General features: G+C 35.6%; 1 protein-coding gene across 2 annotated transcripts in view; it reads right to left on the bottom strand.

The window, feature by feature from the left end:
- Positions 1 to 1,179: 1,179 nt before the first annotated feature.
- ATRNL1 (attractin like 1) overlaps positions 1,180 to 19,440 on the bottom strand; it is a 567,608-nt gene continuing 549,347 nt past the window's right edge. For both annotated transcript variants that reach the window (XM_026096166.2, XM_064514272.1), the window contains one exon: positions 1,180 to 5,106. In XM_026096166.2, coding sequence (XP_025951951.2) covers positions 4,982 to 5,106 — 125 coding nt within the window. In that variant the 3' untranslated portion in view covers positions 1,180 to 4,981. The remainder of the gene's footprint in view (positions 5,107 to 19,440) is intronic.

Here is a 19,440-nt window from a genome sequence, read left to right as displayed (position 1 = left end):
ATTGTTTTGCTGATAACATCCATGACAAAAAGGTAAACAGTTACTAAAGAGTAACAATTACCTCAAACTCCAAACTCGTATAAGCCTTCCATATTATTAGCTCAGGCCTTAATTTAGCATTTAAAAACTGTTACAGTTTTTACTACAAGATGGTAGGTATGTGCATCACTGTATGCACTCAATCTTGGACATTCTGAAGATACAGCAAGTTGGTAAATCCCCCAAATAGTATATAGTATTTCAAACAAGACATCCGTATCATCACTGATAGGGATAAAAACATTTGAGGTTTTATTGCTGCAGAATTAACCACTGGCACACACATAGTCACTGATTCAATTAAATTTTTTAGATAATCCACTGTAATATGTGAGAGTTTGTGAGGAATCTCGGACATTATTCTGATTTAGATGAGCCGTGACACCAACTACATAACACCATTATATATATATATATTTATATGTATGCCCCCTATGTGTTCTAAAGAGATTTTTTTTTCTGTTTGTTCATAATTCCCCTCTTTGCTTTCTCTATTTGGAAAGAAGCAAGTTTTGAATATAACTGCAGTGGGTACAAAGAGATTTCTTTTTTTTACCCAAACACAACTCAGCCTGGGGTCAAGGTTGTGGTTCAGCTTGAAGGACAGTAAATCTCCGGGGGTGTCACAAAATTTCAAGTAAATATACAAGATTTTGTTCACATGTTGATTTTTACTTCAGAAATGTTTGTAGCTATTTGGCCATATGATATAGAAATATAAGGATACAATTTGGAAGTGAAATAATATTAAATTAGAAAAATTTAAAACAATATATGAGACTGAATTATACAACCACAGGTTCTACAAGGTCTGCTTTTGACAGTCTTGTTCTGGTTAGTTAATATTTAAGCAAGACAGATGAAAACAATATGGGGCATCCTGGCCAGCTGTAGACAATGGGAGTTTTGCTACTGAAGTCTGTGGAACCAAGATTTTTCCAAACATCTAAATTTCCTTAGGTATTCTGCGCCTTACTGTAAAGACTACCCAAAATAAGCATTGGTAAATTACAGCTTTTTCAGGCAATGCTGCATCCTACAGATGAAAAACTAAGGTTAATTTATTTAATTTTTTTTACAGTAATATCAAGCAATCTGGATAGGACAACTTTGCATAAGAGAAAGAGGAGGAATGCTAAATACCTTTAACAGAGACTTGTCCTTTATTGTCAAGAAACTTTTCAGATGCTTTTTAAAAAAACTGGTAATGAAATTAGATACATAATGATTTTGTAATTTAAATGAAAGTCAAAGTTATTATGCATGAGGAGTGACTATCTGTTAAAGTGATCCCAAACTGAAATTCTTACCATCAGGATTCCAGCTCTCTAAGTTAGATTATTTAGAAAATAATTATTGCTGCAGATTTTTCACATAAAACCTCAATGTCCAGATGTGAACTTCTCCAAATGTTTCTGATTTGGGAGGATGGGAAGCAATTGAACCTATAAAGACAGCAATCAGCTATGAAAATTTTAAGATCAGATGAATCTGTATGTTCCTAGTTAATGGTATCTTCATGTCTTAACATTTCCACAATTGGACTTTAGGTTTTAGATGCAATTTAATAGGGGCAGCATACAGATAAATATTTTTTGTAAAGGTAAACTAGCCATACATGACATTTTGAAGAAATGCAATGACTGAAAGCAAGTATTCTGAAGTGTTATATATATGCTCAAATTATACTTAAATAGTTTCAGGACTTTATATAAGCATACATATTCAGAAAGGAACTGACGTACTGGTGAATCCATGCTATCATGGATTTATATTTTGATGGATCTTATATCATGGATCTTATATTTTGAACAGTAATTTAGAGCTGCTGAGTTTCCCTTTGCAGAATCAATACATTGAGTGGGTGGGAGTGGAATCCTGACAATTAAAATTTCACTAGGGGGTTACTTTCTAGAATAGCATTTAATACCTTATTTTTCATCCAGCATAAATCACGCTAGGGCTAAAACAGGCCATTCAATGTTTTTTGACTCTAAGAAAGAGTTCAGAAGTTAATCATGGAGAACAAGTTTTAACAAGATTGGCTTTCTCATGAAGTGATCATAATGTGACACTTGATAAAACCTCTCATCTGATGTTCAGTGGTCATTATTAAAAAATTAGCATTTGCCAACAACTGACAGGATGTAGTTATTAGATATATTATACTATTTTTACACCTTTAAAATAGAAAGCAGTAACAGTTACTCTGAAGCTTCGTTTTGAGAAGCGTTGGCAAACTTCTAGGATTTAATCATGACGATTATATAAGTATTTCTCTTTGTTTATTTTATTTTTATAAGTCTTTAATAATTTTCATGCAATCAGGGACCCCAGGAGAAGAAAGATACATGAGGAAAAAACATTGTTAGAGTGAATGAAAACGCTGAATGCTCCCGTGACAAGCATGCTTTTCTTGTAACATTTTTAACTGTTAACATAATAAAATGGCTGATAGCTATTTGCCCATCTCAAGTGCTGCAGTAAAATATTTTAATCCCTTTAACACTTAAATTTGCTTTTCAAGTCATGTCAAACTCTAGTTAAGATACAGGTGCATATATCCTTTTTTTGGATAAGTACAGTCAAAATAACTGCTCTACAAGAATACATGGTCTGTCTGTGTATGGAGGTATCCGGTACATTCACAAAACACACACTGTATATTTCTTATGTGAAATGTTTAGGTTGAGGATAACACAGAGTTTGGAAAATATTCCAGACAAGTGGTTTTTTCCTTTTCTTAAGTATGTTCACCATATAAACCAGTTCTACTGGTTTATTTTCATTTTAGCAGATCAACATTAGAACTGACAGAATGGGTTATTTTCAAAAGACCATTTTTTCCAATATACTAAGCAGCATTGATTGAACGTTCCCAACAGAAGCTTTAAAAAGGAATTATTTAAGTTTTAAGACATAAGAAATTGAGGTCAGAATAGTCAATAAAAGTCACAAGATTGTGATAGCATTATTTTAGGATAATAATCTTACTTTAAGATATGAAAATACTGAAACAACCATGCCATAAGAAATAATTATACCATAATTCATAAATGCATAATTTATCAAAACAATACAGCAGTCATGGTTAGATGCAACCTAATATTCCTGTATAAGATATAACTACATACTGTACAATCGTTCCTTTTTATAATTATTTTTTACATTTAGTCCTCATCCAAATTAAGCTGAGTACTTCTATGTATGAATGGCATTACGAAATAAACACAACTCACAACAGGGCTTTATTACTGCTACTGCACCACCATGGCATGCAAGTAACTGTGTAGTCAACTATAAACAGTAAAATGTCATCATCTTCTGAAATAAACAGCAAATGAAAAATACAGATATAGTAGTAAACATCAATTATCTTTTTATATCTGTCATATTTACCAAAAGTCTGTCATTACACAAGGCATTTACACCTCTGTATCACCCTCCTGCACTAGTATAGTGGCAAATTTGGAGCTGAGAAACTACACTTTCAACAAGATCTTATAAAACTACTGGTTTCATATTATACTGCTGTCAATGTATAATGCATAAATCAGAATATGACATGTCTGCTACCCCTTAGAATTCTCTTGATTTTTCATATCTTCATGAATTGTGAGTAAATAAAAAGACTGAGGGCCATTAAAGCTGTTGGCTAGATTTTCTATTGTTGTGAGCAAGCCCCCAAAAGCTTGTGAGACTAATGTCCAATAGAAAGGAAACTATTTCATCCGCATTTTGTTGCTGAGTACTGGTTGTGTGAGGTCCCATAATGGCTGTCAGATCAGAGAACCACTGTTGGAAGCAACTTGGATTTTTAATAATTATTTATTTCATTTTTGATATGCAGGATAATTCTTTAACTGACGTGAAAGTGAGGATTAGATGAAATTCTGCAGCGGGGAGAAAAACATCATCAGAAAATCATACCTTATTTTCAAACAAGGGTCAAAGTGCTGATTGGGATTCCTTTCTTCTACTTGGAGGTCAGGACAATTTACAGATATCAGAAAATTGCAAAACTGAAGTGGGAGCAGGTATATTACTGTTGTGTAACAGTAAGTTAAACTCTCCTTAGACTTGCAGTCTTGGAGATGGCTTTGGAAAAAAACAGCAAACTTGATTCCCGAAGAGGCTTTTCCATGCTCAATCAATTCTGATGATGAGTTAGCTGGCATAGAAGACTGACATGCACTCTTTCTAAAATATCTCATTCAGAATTTAAAAAAAAAATCTTATGAATAGAAACATGAAAGACCACCCATCATTCTCTGTAGCCCAGATTATATTTCTGAGCCTTTTGAACATAAAAAAGAACATGAAATGCTCAAATTAAGCTTGTATATGAAATGATCATTTAAATATTATATGTGGTGTTCTCGGCGGTACCTACCTACTAAATTCAAAAGCTGCCTACCTATTTGAGGCAATGATAAAAGAACACCTAAATCCAAACAATCCTCTTTAGTTCCTGCTTACTGGAAAGACATCTTAATGTTGATTACAAGGAAAGAACTGTACAATTCTCATTATTACATTAAGCTGTACAAAAATGTCCTTTAGTTTTCTGGAATTTGCTTAATTTTCAGTTATACAATTTCCTTCTACATTACAAAACAATGTACAGTTTTTCCTAGTTGTATTCAAGGATTTTCCCTGCTCTGATATGTTCAGGATTAAGCATACTAGGTATTTCATTTCATATTTTGCTGATATCAGAATCCACTGTTTTTATTAAAGCTCATTAAATATACTCATACCTACCATAAGTTTGTTCTGCTCTGGGGTATAGTAGGCTGCTAGTGAGACTATAACGGAGCACATTACCTCAAACATCAATTCATAGGTTTGCCTCCATAAAAACTGAGGCTGTAGTATAGCTTTCAATGGAAGCCATTTAAAAAGAAAACATTACAGAATATACAACTGCAGTTTTTTGATCTCAGACACAAGTTCCTTGACGTGTTGAAAGGTGATGTTTTCGATTTCTGACTCCTGAACTCTTATCTTTACAGTCCACAGGCTTCTGTTGTGAAATGTCTATCAGTGCACTTGCAATTGCAAGACCTGTAAGATAAATAAAGGAAAAACAAAATTTAATGCCCAGTTTTTCTGAGAAGACTTCCACAGAAATGTGATGGTTCCTTTCATGTCTGGTTTTTGTACTTTCTCAGAAATCATCAGCTTTATTTCTGATATAGATGTCAAGTTCTCACTTTCTAAAATTCTGCCTGATAACGGTGAAGAAATGGAGGAAGAAAAAAGTGCAGTTAAGACACTAGACTAAGAATCAGGAGAATTTGGTTCCATTTCAATCTCTTATTGATCAGCTGTGTGACCTCAGCTTCACCTCTCTTTACCACCATTTTCTTGGCTATGTGAACGAGGAGCTCTCTGTGACATAGATTTTCTTGTATTAAATGTTTGTGTATTGCATTTAGAAAGGGATGGAGCTATCAAGTCAGAAAATGAAAGAGAAATGGACACCACAATTAAGACAATGTTACACCTTTGAATATTTCTCTTTGCAACATACATGCCATCCTAACTTCAGAATATGTAAAGATTAGTATTTACCACAAATGAAAAGATACACAAATATGCCAGAATGCGTGGACTTGAAAAAGATAGTGAAATGTGATGGTGTTGGCCTGTATAAACTCTAAACATTGACAACTCACCAAAACTCTTCTCTTTTCCAAACGCTGGTTAAATTGTTGATAATTTTAACAGAGTATTACAGAGAGTGTGGATAGACATGCATAAGAAATGAGTAGTTTAAGAACTTACTCTTCCATTTGCTTGTTACTACATATTTGCTAGAAATAACTGACTTCTGAATTGAAATGTTGTGATTGACAGTATGCTTAACCCATGGTAGTCCTTTGGAATAATCTTTAAATTCACACAGGTGATGTTGTAAAGAAATGGATTAGGACTGTTCACATCATCCAAATGTTCTACTCCACTATGGCTGCAAAAAAACCATGAGAGCGATATCTGCAAAAGCATGTCTGCATACAGCCATAGTGTAGGCAAAGATGGTACTGGTTCTCCATACACCCCAATACATCTCCGTCTCTCCCCAGTAACAATGCTACTCCACAATGAAACCTTTTAAAATAGGTTTCATTGTATTTAACAGACAGTGTATATTTTCTTAACTCAAGCCAATATCAAACTCACTTTCTCCAGTACAGAATCCAACCTAGGCAATGCCTATTTTTCAGGCATTCCCTCATTGCAACACTTACCTACCACGAAACTTTGTAAAAAATATTTTTCAGTTATATGTGTTTCTACAGGCTTCTCCTTGAACATGTGACATATTGTCTGATATGGTTCAGGTTTCCACTATCCTGGAAATTCAGTGCTAATGTGAACAGTAACATTATCTTTCCTACTTCACAAAAATGTTGCAAGAATTAGTTAATGTACCTAGAGCTCTTTGAAAATGCATAGCACTGCACTGTAAAACACGAAGTATAATTATCATTGCTGCGTTTCAGGATATGTGAGAACCAACATTAATTAAGTCTTTTTTCTCACATACACATATATATTTCCTGGCATTAGCTAGCAATTCCTTAAATTGGACTTTAATAAATGAAATTAAAAGGTATCTTTGAGGCACCTTTAAAATATCAGCAATATCGTGTATTAGTGAATCCAAGGATAAAACCTAAATAACATCTTGCTGTTTGCTTACATGTGATTCTGTAACAGCTAGGCTTAGGAAGTATGCTAAATGGAATATATATTATAAGAAAAACAAGTTTTCCATTTTTTTTGTAAGATATTTTAAAAATATACTTGGATGCATAATGCTAATCCCACTTTACATAACAATTAACATAAAGGAAGAACTTTTTCCTTCAATTCTAATGCTGCATACTGGGACATGGTGGCATGCCGTTAGAGTTCCACTAAAATTGGGTCACTCTAGAAGATCATTTTTCAAAACGCCACACAAATCATCTGATGAAATTCATTTATTATGTTCTCTAAGCCCAGCATAGTTCCTTGTTATCAAAGCAATACAATTAACTAGGGGAACAATTCATTATTTCAGACTGGCGGTCTAAAGGAATTTCATTTACCAAGTGAAGCTGATGCACAAACACTGCAGGCAAGCAGAATTTACATCAAAATACAACAGAAGATTTGATAAAAATGCTGTGGTTTAAATATTCATTAAAAAAAGACTTTACCTTTATTTTATAGTTTCATTACTAAACAACAAATCTTAGTGTGTTTATAGTCATTAAAGTTGGAATTGTAAATCCCATAGTACTTGATATCTGTTACTATTGCTTATTTCATTTACCTGCCTTCCCTGAATGCTGCCACTTAAACATCTTATATCTGAACTGTCCATGATCTCTGGTTGCTTCTGACTCTTGAGTAAGGTGGCCATAAGGAAAAGTGGAATCAGTATGCTTCCCACCTGGAGAACCAATGGGTCACCTCTAACAGTCTGGATATTCAAGCCTAGTTGCAGAACCAGACCTATTTTAAGTCTAGTTTGCTTTTCTACTAAATGTTATAGAAATAACCTGACCTAGTTCTGTGCAGCTAAAACAATCTCTAGCTTGTTTTATGGATATGTATGGAAAGATCTTTAAGAAGTGAGCCCAGTCAAATACATATGTGGAAAGTATATTTTTGTAAGAGATAATTGCCTTCCACAATGAGAAGAACACCAGAGAAAGCAATATGAATGTGGTTATCTTTAGCAGAACTATTGTCTTTCCTAATGGAAGTTAAATGGTAATAGTTTATTCTCAGGAAGTAACTGCCTAATCATAAAATTACTGGTGTGTGAATTTTTGGTGTTTTTTTTTCTTTTTTTACAATTATGCAAACAATTAATAAGTACAGAAATAAAATACAGCACATCAAATGAGATTGCCTTGAAAAGTGCATTGCCGATTTATATACAAACAGCACTTTAATTCTGCATTTGAACAAAAGCATCTGAAAAAGTCATTCATTTTGAGATGCTCTCCTCCCAGTCTCTGTAAAAACAGGCAGTACTATATATTTTAATTTTGCAGCAAAACAGCTTCATTAGGCGTGAAAGGTTAATTGCAGGTTTAAGTGCAGTTCAGGGAACACTGCACGGGTCTGTAGCGAATAGCACAGTCTGCTACAGGAAGGCTGAGTGCTATAAACTGTTTGCCCTGCTGAAATGTTTTACTACCTCATTTACTAACTGTCTTCTTTTACTGCTTGTATTTGTAGTTCTTCTAAACCTTTAATAGCCACAGTTTTATTTCACTGTAATCAGATTTAAATGGAAATACCCATGCTGGGATGTTTAAATGTTTTTCCTCTGATTGTATACAGCTACATTTGAACTGATGTAAGGCTACACTATCTCTCAAAGTAGAAAAACCCTAACATTGAAAAAGTTAGTCTTACATGCTGGCTTGCATATTTAAAGTCTCTTTTCCTCTCCTATTGTTCATTTGGATGAGAAACGCATTGAGTTCTTACTCTCCATTTTGTTAAAATTAAGGGAACAAAGAATGTCCTGAGATTCATGGTTAGGCAGGTAACTGGAAATATTTTTTTCATTTTAAATATGTATTAGTGGGAGATAACATTTGGATAGATGTCTTCATTTGATTGAATCCTACATGTTTTCACTGTTATGTGGAATCAGAACATTTCGAATGCTTAAGACAGTAAAATAACTAGAACTCAAGCAGATGAATTCAATTTGTTTGATAGTTTAACTAAAATTACAAGCATTGCTTAAGGTTACCTGAAGCAAAGAAAATAAAATGACAGCTTCATAGTTTCCAGACTTAAAGCAAAAAAGACTGGGCAAGCTGTATAGTATTAAAGTAAGAGCTTCACCCTTCAGCATCCAGCAGTATTTGTGTCACTTCAATTTGTTGTTTCTTTAAAGACTCATTACCATGATCACACATATTCAACTAATAGTGGACAAGTCCTTTCATGGTAAAGGATCTGTTATTCAGAGCACTTCCACTGTAGAAAATGCAGTGTCCACTAATATCCATACAAATGGATCTAAGTAGCTTGAAAACATACTGAGTAGGTGATGGGAATTACTGGCTCATGAAGATGACCACAGCACACAGTGAAGACAGTTTCATTCTGATCTCAATAAAACTACTGGTAATTATGTGGGGGATTTTACGAGTTCTGCCATTTGTCATTATTTCACGTCTACAAAGACCTTTTTTACAGATACACAATGTATATTGTGCGTGTGTGTGTTTGCATGTTAACCGTATATTTATATACCAAAATGCCATGGTAAAAAAATGCAATCCTTTAATCTGATGAAACAGATCACACTCAGCTCAACCTCTGTGGATACATACCGGGCCAGCATACATTTATTCTTTAATGGAAACATACACTGTAGCTATAGTGGCTACAATGGCAGAGGAATATGAGTTTCAAAAAGGTTACTAGACAAGTGTTTCTGAGTACTCACTAAATAAATTCTCTCACTTACCAGGAGGCATCGCACTGGGAATATTCTTATTCAGCTTAGTTGTTTGGTAAAATTTTCGAGATCCTCTCGTACTTCCCATACTTTTCCTCTTTTCTCATTAACCAACCACTTTTCAAAGAGAGGAGAATGGACTGACTCATGATTAATTTTCGTTAAGTGAAATGTCCAGAATGTTGTTTGTGCTACAGACTCCTGTGCTGCAGAGCAAGTCATTTCAGGAGAAATCCAAAAGGAAGACAAAATGGAACCAGAACAGAGTTCAGGATCCAAAAGAATGAGCCACAAAACCCTCTCCTAACCAGGTGCAACCCTGAAACTCAAGTGTCTACTTTCCAGAAGAAAAATGAGAGTCATCTGAAGTTCAGTACTGTACATGGCCAGAGGTAATGCACAGTGGCTGAGCTGTTTGAGCTCTATCTCACAATAGAGCTAAGTTCATTTCATAGTCATGAAACGACTGTATCCTGTGCCTGTATGTGAGGGTCCTGATCTAGCAGGTGTGCCCAGACAATATCCAGACATCATGGACTTAATCACAAAGCAGAACAACCATAAGCAACTGCCAGGAAGAGAAATTACACACATAACCTTTCAAATTGAAAGGGTTTTGATTTGAATTAGAATTTTAAAAAGGACAAGATGACAGCACCTCAAAATTACAAAGTCTTTTTACGGGCCTCTCTCCCTCTTTGGTGCATGCGTGTATATTTTAAGTTGACACCGCTCTTAGTATGAGAAGGATACATTAAACAAAGTAAACTAACTAGGAGATTACTTTGGGCAAGTAACCCAATCACTTTTTTTCAGTGAGAACATTTTGTTAGATGGGAAGACAGCCAGGAGACCACAAGGTGCTTTTCTTTTCTTATGCATATAACTTAATTAAATAAGTAAAATACAAGACAGAGCTTAAAGCATAATAATAATAAACTAAATAATGACAGTGTGGAATTAAATAGCTACACACTAGTAGAGAGGAGATGTCACGCTCCTTTGTATCTGTTTTCATAATGTAACTAGCGTACCCTTGGTATTTAGTAATAACATCTATCTATCTATACAGGGCTAAGAAACTCTTATTCCCAGAATAGACCTATAAATTACTTGCTGTCAGTTTGTGGGGGATGCAGACTATACAATAAAGGATCTTTTACAAAATATTCAGCCTTTTCCAATTTTTCTTATTTTGAAAAGGAAATGGCCTTACATATTTGTGCGAAATATCTGTGTTCTGAGGGGCCTGTAGTGATTTTTGTATATGGTCAGGCAGTTTTCCCTTCCACTTTAGTGTGAGATATCACTAGTTTAGTCTGTAATCCAGGCCTGTACAACATCTGGTGCCTTTAAACTATTCAGTCTGCTAGTGGCTAAGGGACAGCATGCGCTGTTTGGTCTCTGGCTACGGACAAACCAGGATTGACTAGGCAGCCATGTGGCACATTAACTCCCTGCAGCACAGCTGCTGCATTCAAGTGCATGTATTAGTAGCCTACTCTGCACCAATTTGGGCTAGTTATCCAAGCACTTTGGGATACCTTTTGTCCATTCAGCAGCACGAGCAAATACTATACTACAGAAGGGACATAGTGAGGTGTTGAAGACACTGTGGAGGTAGGTTGGGACTGGTGCAAACCAGCATTGATTAACTGAAACTTTTTTCTCCCACCCTCTTTTCTGAACTCAAGCCATTTTGGAACACAGGAAGCGTAGGCTTTATTGATTATTTGTAAAAGCAGCTAATATGACAATATCACACTTAGCAGGACCATATCATCAGAATGTTAGAAATGTGCAAAAGACCCAATCAGCCCTGTGCGCCTTGCTCAGGAAAGGCAGCACAGAGGGAAACAGAAATGTGCTTATTTAACAAGTGGATGAGGAAGCCAGAGACAATGACTGATCAGAGGTGGGAGGTGGCTTCTCATTTGAAACTGCGTAAGAGATGACAGGCAGGGAATGACAAGTTGTGAAGGATCTTGAAGATAAATAATGACATTTGAGGCAACAGAAAAAGGAAGTATGTGGAGCTATTAAAAATTATTTCTGTGATAAAATCAACTAGTCAGGAAAACGATATGAAATAAAGGTGGTTAAGACAGCAGTTGTTTAATGTGGCAGTAATTCAGAAGTAAGATGAAGACAGCCTGGGCAAGGTCTTTTGTTTCGCAGATAGCATTTTAGAGGGACTGTGGAGACAGAAATTGTCAAGCCTATGTAGTCTAACTGGGAGGAAACAAAGGAACCACGACCAAAGAATATGCTTAGGCAAGACCAGGGGGGCAGCAGGGGTAGTAGGGTCACTCACAGAGACTCAAGGAAAAATAGTGGAAAAGGTTTGCAGGGAAGACTTTTTTGTCTTTAAGTCATGTTGAGCTTGAACAGATGATTAGACCTCTAGAATACTGTTTAAAGATGTTCCTACCCTCTTCATAGGTCTTCATCAGTGACTTCTAAGTAGAATGAAAGATTGTCCTGATAAATATGCAATATTGTATTTGAATACAAAGAAATGGATACTCTTGTGGAAATGAAAACTAAATTACAAAAAAATGGTCTGTAGATGAGGCTTTGGGTAACCTAACCTGTTGGTGATGGGTAACCCAAATCCCGGTGTATAGAAGACAGACTTTCACTGAAGTCACATACAAGCATTTTCTACAAAGAAAACAAGAAACTGAACTACATACACTTCCCTGAGATCTCTGATGCATTACACTGCCAAAAAAATCTTTAAATTTGAAGAGGAAAGGACATCTTAAGCTGTGATGGTTAAACAAGATTGCCAGGTGTATTATTTATTTCTTTGACTCTGTTCATTGAGGGTCCCGGGGATATCTTGATACAGATTCTTACAGTGATATTAAGCATATGACTGACTCCAAGACTGAAAGAAAAAGAATTACAGTTGACTGGTGACTGGTGGGTCTGAAGATAAATATTCTTCTCGAACCTCTTACTGACTCACTTTAGATATTAAAATAGGCTTGGGGAATGTTTAAATTCAGATTAGATTAGTAATAGCTCCTAAAGCGGCAATAGTTATCTCTACTAATTTTCAATTAATAAAGTAGTCATCATGTTTAGTCAGGAAATGTATTCTTCCCACAAAATAGCAGAGTTGGGAGAATTAAAGCTGCTTGATATTTTTATCTGAGATGTTTAACTTTGGCACTAGTTACAAGCAAGTAATCTGTTCTATTAGACCATCATTTTATTCCGCCATTGTAATTTTTGTACCTTTGACCAAAAACAGTAATTACAGAAAGCTGAGAATGCCCTTAACTATTGCAGTGCCTTTCTCAACATGCCTTATTTTATACAAAATGACGGCAGAGTTTTGTGTGTAAAGGTTTTTATTTTTTACATTGAAAAATAAGGAACAAGTAATTACTGCATGAATAATTTTTAATGTAAACACACATCCTCTTTTCTGAATTTCTTGAATATAAAGTTGGAGACTCAAACAGGTTATCGATAGCAAGATATGTTTAAATTTTTAGGGGAAAAAAGCAAATTTTATAGGATACATAACATTTCCAGTAAGCTATCAAGTGAACACATGAAAATCACCTGTAATTCATACAAAAATATTATTTTAAGTTATTAGCAAAATAGGGTTTTGTTTTGAAGTGAGGAGTATTAAAGACACCTAAAAGGAATAATCTATTTAGAATTTGTGCAAAATTCATGCAGATTAATTCCTTGATGCACTCCCACTCCATATTACACTTCTTGTGTTAAAATACAAGTAATTACACAGATTTCTATAATGGACGGTAATGTCTGAAGCGTTTGGATTTTTTCACCCGAACTATTAAATTTTCAGTTTGATTACAGCTCCTTTCCATCAAATCATTTATCCATATGTTATGAAAAACATCTCTATTCTTGTGATGTTGTGCAGCAGTTTAATTTGTTTTCAGGAAAATCACTATAAACTCATTTGCTGCTCTGCAAGAGTGTGGTGAGATACATTAATCATGCCGGAATCTAATCTGATCTTGTAAGCCCTTTCTGTAGAAGAGAAAAAAATCTACTTGCAGTACTGAGGAAGCACTATTATCACTTACTTTTAGTTATACCTGGGTAAATACAAATGGAATTATAAATGGTTTTACTTAGAAGTCAGAATCACAGCCATGACCCATTTGGGACAGTTTATGAATCTATCCATAGTAATTAGATACACTGGGGTTTCAATCATCTCCTGCAGATCAGTACACCTGAGATTACTTGTACAGGATTATTTTACTCATTGTCTCTACTTTCAGTAATCTTCTTTTATTGGGATCCTGCATGCCAAACAGAGAAAAGTGGAGATAGGAATACTGTAAACATCTGTGAATCATAGAACTTCAGATACAACATTTTAAAAGCTTTTTACCCAAATACACTCTTATAGGCTGGACACTTTAACCACTGTGGTGAAAATGAAAGTGTTACTAAACATTGTGAGCAGGATGAACACCTACTAGACAGAGATTTATTGTTCCTGTAATCAGAGAGTGCTAGACACTCCAGTAATACAGTGCTAAGCTAGCATTTCTTTTCTCTATCAATGAATTAAAGATACTATGCCACAGAGTTTGCTTTTTGACTCCATGCTGCAAAAAAGACAAGAAAAGGTATCTTGTAATTTCCACAGTATGTGATGGCCTTCGACTGTAACTGTAAATGGATGCAACTGCACTCAGATTTTTCTATGCATATATATATATATGCAAATGCTGATGGAATTAAATAATCAGAATAACTGCACATGTGCGTGTGCATACATGTGGATAAAGAAGTGGGAGAAAGAGAGAAGGCACAAGCACAACTGAGCAGTCAGAACGATTAGAAGGAGACAAAGGGAGCAGTATTCACACAGGCTAGTTTCTCTGTAGAAACTTGCTTCTGCAAGTGATTTAAATGAGATCTCCTCCTGCCTCTAGAGGAAATCTAGAGTGATTAACCTCACTAGGTAAAATGTAGTCTTTGTGACTACCTCCCTAAAGTTCCATCCAGGTAATAACTAATCCTCTTAGACTTGTAGCTTTGCTACTCTCACACTTTTCTTTATTCTCCTCACTGCTGTTCCTCTACTATGCAATTTACTTCTCTCATATCAGACCTCTCTTCTACTCAAAATAAAACACAGAACCTTAAAAACAATTGGTTTAAGGGCCCAATAGGGGCCATTTCTGTCCCCACTGCAGGTAACACAATACTACTTATTGTGCCTTTCACTTTTAAGGGAGGAGACCAGAGATAATCTCAAAATATGTTGTTTGTTGCTGTTTCTCACTTTTGCACCTTTCTTCTGCCAGTCTTGGGATTTTTTCACTCAAAAGTTTTATTTAAACCAGGAAGTGATGAATATGTTCATACAAACAAATTATTACAGTGCATCAGAAATTCAGTACAAATCTAGCTTAATGAGAAGTAGGTATTCTATCTACAGTGCTTTTCCCATAATGTATTCTAACATAAGTTTTGCTTTCTCAGGTTGACTAAGTACTGGAATTGTTTTCCACTTCCAACATGCTGCTGCAATATATCATAGCTCTACCCACTGTTTGGCTTGTAATTTGGTTTTGGCCAAATAACAATGCCAGTTCTTCAGTATTCTACTGATTTCCACAATTAGATATTCAGTACATCCCTAGCTACATAGCCAGCAGTCACTCTGACAAAACAAACGATCTTGGGAGTATAACACGGAATTAAGTCAATGGGAGAGAAAGCATGCCCAGAATCTTCTAATATATTTTGAAATATTACTGCAATGACAACTTCAGAGTCCCCAGCATCTTTAACATAGGGCTACTTATAGTTTCAGTACCTATTAATGCCTGAGAATAAAAAAATAATAATAAAAAAAAGCAAATGCTCTGCTCTCAGTACTGGGGTGGTTCCATTAGGAAAGCTGATATAAGCTTATACAGAACATTGACTTTTACCAATTCTAGCAGAAAAGCTTGGTAAAAGGCTGAAAAGCTCAAACCACAAAATCATTAAAAAAGAACAAAGATTTTATACAAATGGCTGTATCAGAATCCCGCTCAGCACTGAAAGAGAATAATTATAAAGGGCATTCTATAATATACAGAGAAGCTATATGGCTACTCATTTATTTTGGTTTCTTTCTGAATCTTCCATATTACACTGAATATGCTATACTATAACTTTAACAAGCAAAATGACACACCTGAACCAGGTCTAATAAGCCCTGGTTAATGTTGCCAATATGTATGGCGAAACAATTCCATTTCAGACACAGGGTGTTCTTAACTGATTACATATAGTTAGTCCTGAACAGACAGTATAGATAAATATCAGTAAAAGTTATAGCAGCAGCGCGTGGTTTCTGTTTGTGTAACATGCAGGTAGAGCAGATGCCTTAAATTGCAGGAGATGCTAAATACCAGGAAAGTATATCACTGAAAATATATTAAATACCTTGGGCAAGCTTCCTAGTTTGGAGAAAAAAAAACTAGCAAACTGCAAGTGACAGTAGACAGAGTCACAATGGGATGTGATTCATGACACAGCTCTATGAGCACTCGCACGCCAGCAGAGAACAAGTAGCTCTTTCTCCTTTAGGAGCTGCATCTCTAAGATAAGAGCTATAAGAGCAGTGTACTGTTTCTGTCTTGGGATCAGATTTGACGTAAGTCTCGGCTTGTGGGAGGGGCCACTATTTTATCAAAAAAAAAAAAACAAAAAACCCTCTCACTGTTGAACTGACTCTTGATACTAGACAGATTTGAAAGTCACAGGTGAAAGATGCAGACCAGAATTTCTCACTTAGTCGATTTCCCAGCAAAGTCAGCTCCCAGATGTCCTCAGTGAAAACAAACCTTCGGGTATGGAAGAGTTATCAGAGCAGCCCTTCCTTGTCACTAGTCTTGGGAGTAAAGTGGCAGAAATGAAACCAGGCAGAAGATGATGTGGCAAGAAATACTTCTTGCTTAGAGTATTCCAGTGCCAGAATGGTCCTTTGACTCTGTGACAGCAAGCAAAATTTAGAGCAATTCTTTGCATTGTTGTTTACATTTTTATTTAAAAGCAAAGTACTATATAAAGTACCATGCCAGGTTTGTATTTCCAGGATGTAATTATAAGAAAGGTTTTACTTCCATATTTTCAAAAAGTTTTTACTATGTGATGAAGGAGAAACAAACCTTCAGCAGGACATTAGAATTCCCTCACTGCAATTTTGCTAAATCTCCCATCTGTTTTTTAAAAGCAAAAATTATACTGTCTTCTACATCCTATTTAATTGCTGACCTTTCCCCTGCTATATTTTTTCCCATATGCTTTTTGATCACATGTAAAAACCTTGGCTTCAATTCTCTCTCATTTCCTGATTTTGTGTATTTCAATTATACTTTAATGGCTGTATAAACAGTGCCGATGACACAAGAGCGTGTTGTGAATGAAATCTATTTTCTACTATCTCAACTTCTGAGAACTGCAACAATTTGAGTTGCTTTCTGCCATAGCCTCTGAAGTGCCGTCTATAATATAATCATGTAATAAATCCTGAATCTGCTCTTCCCCTTGCATTGCAATCCAGCAGTTTCCCATTATACTGCTACATTATGATTTGCAACTATAAATAATTATCCTAAGTTATAAAAGATAAAATATAAAACTTTTTAAGCAATACCATTAGACACCATACACTTCAGACTCTGTAGCAGCTATAAGCAAATGTTTATTTTCATATAGAATACGAAAGAAGGTGATAATGAAAAGCAAATTCCCTGCTTAGGACCAGCTCACCAAAAGCTTGCTGCAAGCTTGGTTGCAAAGAATGGAAATGCTAGGTAATCAGTGGCAAGCTGCACCTTGTTTCTAACAGATGGGCCATCAGATTTTATGACTTCTACCTTAAAAGGTAAGGGGAAAAAAAAGTAGCCGGAATGGGATTTGGCAATGTGTGAGGTTCCATAATAGAAAGTATTATCCCAAAAAGGGCAAGGGTCAGAGAAAAGAGGGACTTATCTGAAACTCCTCAAGGCTAGTGTTCAGATGTGTGAACACGTGGGTTGGTTTTTATTTGTTCTGTCTTGTCTGGACAAGCATTTGATAAAAGACAATGGAATATATAGGATTCAAGGCTTTTTCCTCTATTATTTATCATTGCCTTCCCTCCAAATAGCCCTCTATTTTCCATTCTTATTTTTGCTTCTTCTTGTTCCATTAAGCTTGAGTCTCCAAAATACTTAACTGCCAGCAACCTTTACAAAGCACTTGTTTTTCTCTACCTAGACTTCCAATAATCAGGAATTCTCTTTGTGAATTTGATGATAGTTACTAAGACTTCTTTAATTCCCCTCCAAATACTTTGATCTCTTTGAATTGTAACAGTCTGAGGAGATGGTGATATGGCACTTCTAAAAGCCGCAAGCATCTTAATAATCATTTATATTATTTATCCTTTTCCTGACTTCTTATTTTAGTGAGCAATTCTTTTTTCCAGGAAAAGTACACACCTCCACTATTAACAAAAAGAGATTAAAAATAACCATTTACATTTGAACTATGATCTAATTATTTCTGTATTCACAATCTACTTGATCACTCAATCTAAATATTGCCTACCTTATTTCATTATTTGAGCACCATATATGCTTTAAGAAAAATATTTCTCTTTCAAGATTTTATTAAAAGCTGAGTGCTAACAAGTGCACATTTTAATGCAATTTTTACTCTCTGATGTGTTTAGCTGTACTTCCACTACCCATGCTGCAAAAGGGATGGAAATTGTGCAGTTCCAATGGGATGACCCTGCAAATACATCTATTCTTTCTGCCACTGTCAGACATCTGCATGAAGATGATGAAGGTCTGCAGAGGCTGAGGCAGTGTGTTTTATTAAGTCCTCTCCAAATCCATCACAATGAATTTCAAGGGGAAGAGAAGTAGTGCCAGGAATTTCTTAAAGGAACAAACAAGCTTTACAGTGAAGTACTCCTTTGCTGTGCTCCAAGGCCAAAGCACAGTGTTAAGGTGTATGTGTCCATTAATTTAGAGAACTGCGCGCTCCATCTAGGATGAAATCAGGATGCAGGTCTTCCCATTTTTGTCTGGCTTCCTACTCTTTCCTCTTCTACTTACCCAAGTACAATCAACCTATTGCTCTGAAACTTGTCTCTTCTATTCCACGCCAGCAGTTTCATCAGATCCAGACATTAAGGATCTTTTAGTGATATAAATGCTTAACCATATATGAACTCATAAAGAGGCATAAGGCTGGGTAGGAGAAATCTGCCCCCAGATACTGAAGTCCTGACTTAAACAAGTTGAATTTTCACACATTTCTTTTTTCAAACACTAGTACTTTCAACTCGTATTTCAGAACTTTCATTTACAAAATCAGTGCTTACTGACCTTTCCTTAGTGGTTCAAATACGAAAACAAGAGATGGGCTCAGTGAGGAAAAATAGTATTAAAACACTGAGCACTGATACACAGCTTATTATCTTCAAAGTACTACACACAAATTAACTAATGTATGTTAATAAGAAGAGTGATTTGGTTATTTGGTAGGCTTAGTTCAATGACTATGTTGCCTAAAGATATCATTCAATGAGAGAAGGTTTGGTATCACACTGAAGTCAGGAGAGCTCTTCTTAAAACATAATGCACTTTACGTGCATTCTCCCCCTGAAAATAATTTAATAGAGTCACAGAATCACAGAATGGTTGAAGTTGGAAGGGGTGTCTGGAGATCCAGTCCCCCCTGCTCAAGCACAGTCACCTACAGCAGGTTGCCTAGGACCGTGTCCAGTCAGGTTTTGAATCTCTCCAAGCAAGAAGACTCCACAACCTCTCTGGGCAACCTGCTCCAGTGTCGAATCACCCTAACAGTAAAGAAGTGCTTTCTTATGTTTAAGTGGAATTTCCTGTGTTTCA

The sequence above is a fragment of the Dromaius novaehollandiae genome, chromosome 6, assembly GCF_036370855.1.
Source record: "Dromaius novaehollandiae isolate bDroNov1 chromosome 6, bDroNov1.hap1, whole genome shotgun sequence".
In the NCBI taxonomy this organism is placed as follows: Eukaryota; Metazoa; Chordata; class Aves; order Casuariiformes; family Dromaiidae; genus Dromaius; species Dromaius novaehollandiae.
The sequence above is the reverse complement of the archived record's forward strand: the minus strand, read 5'-3'. Positions and strand labels throughout refer to the sequence as shown.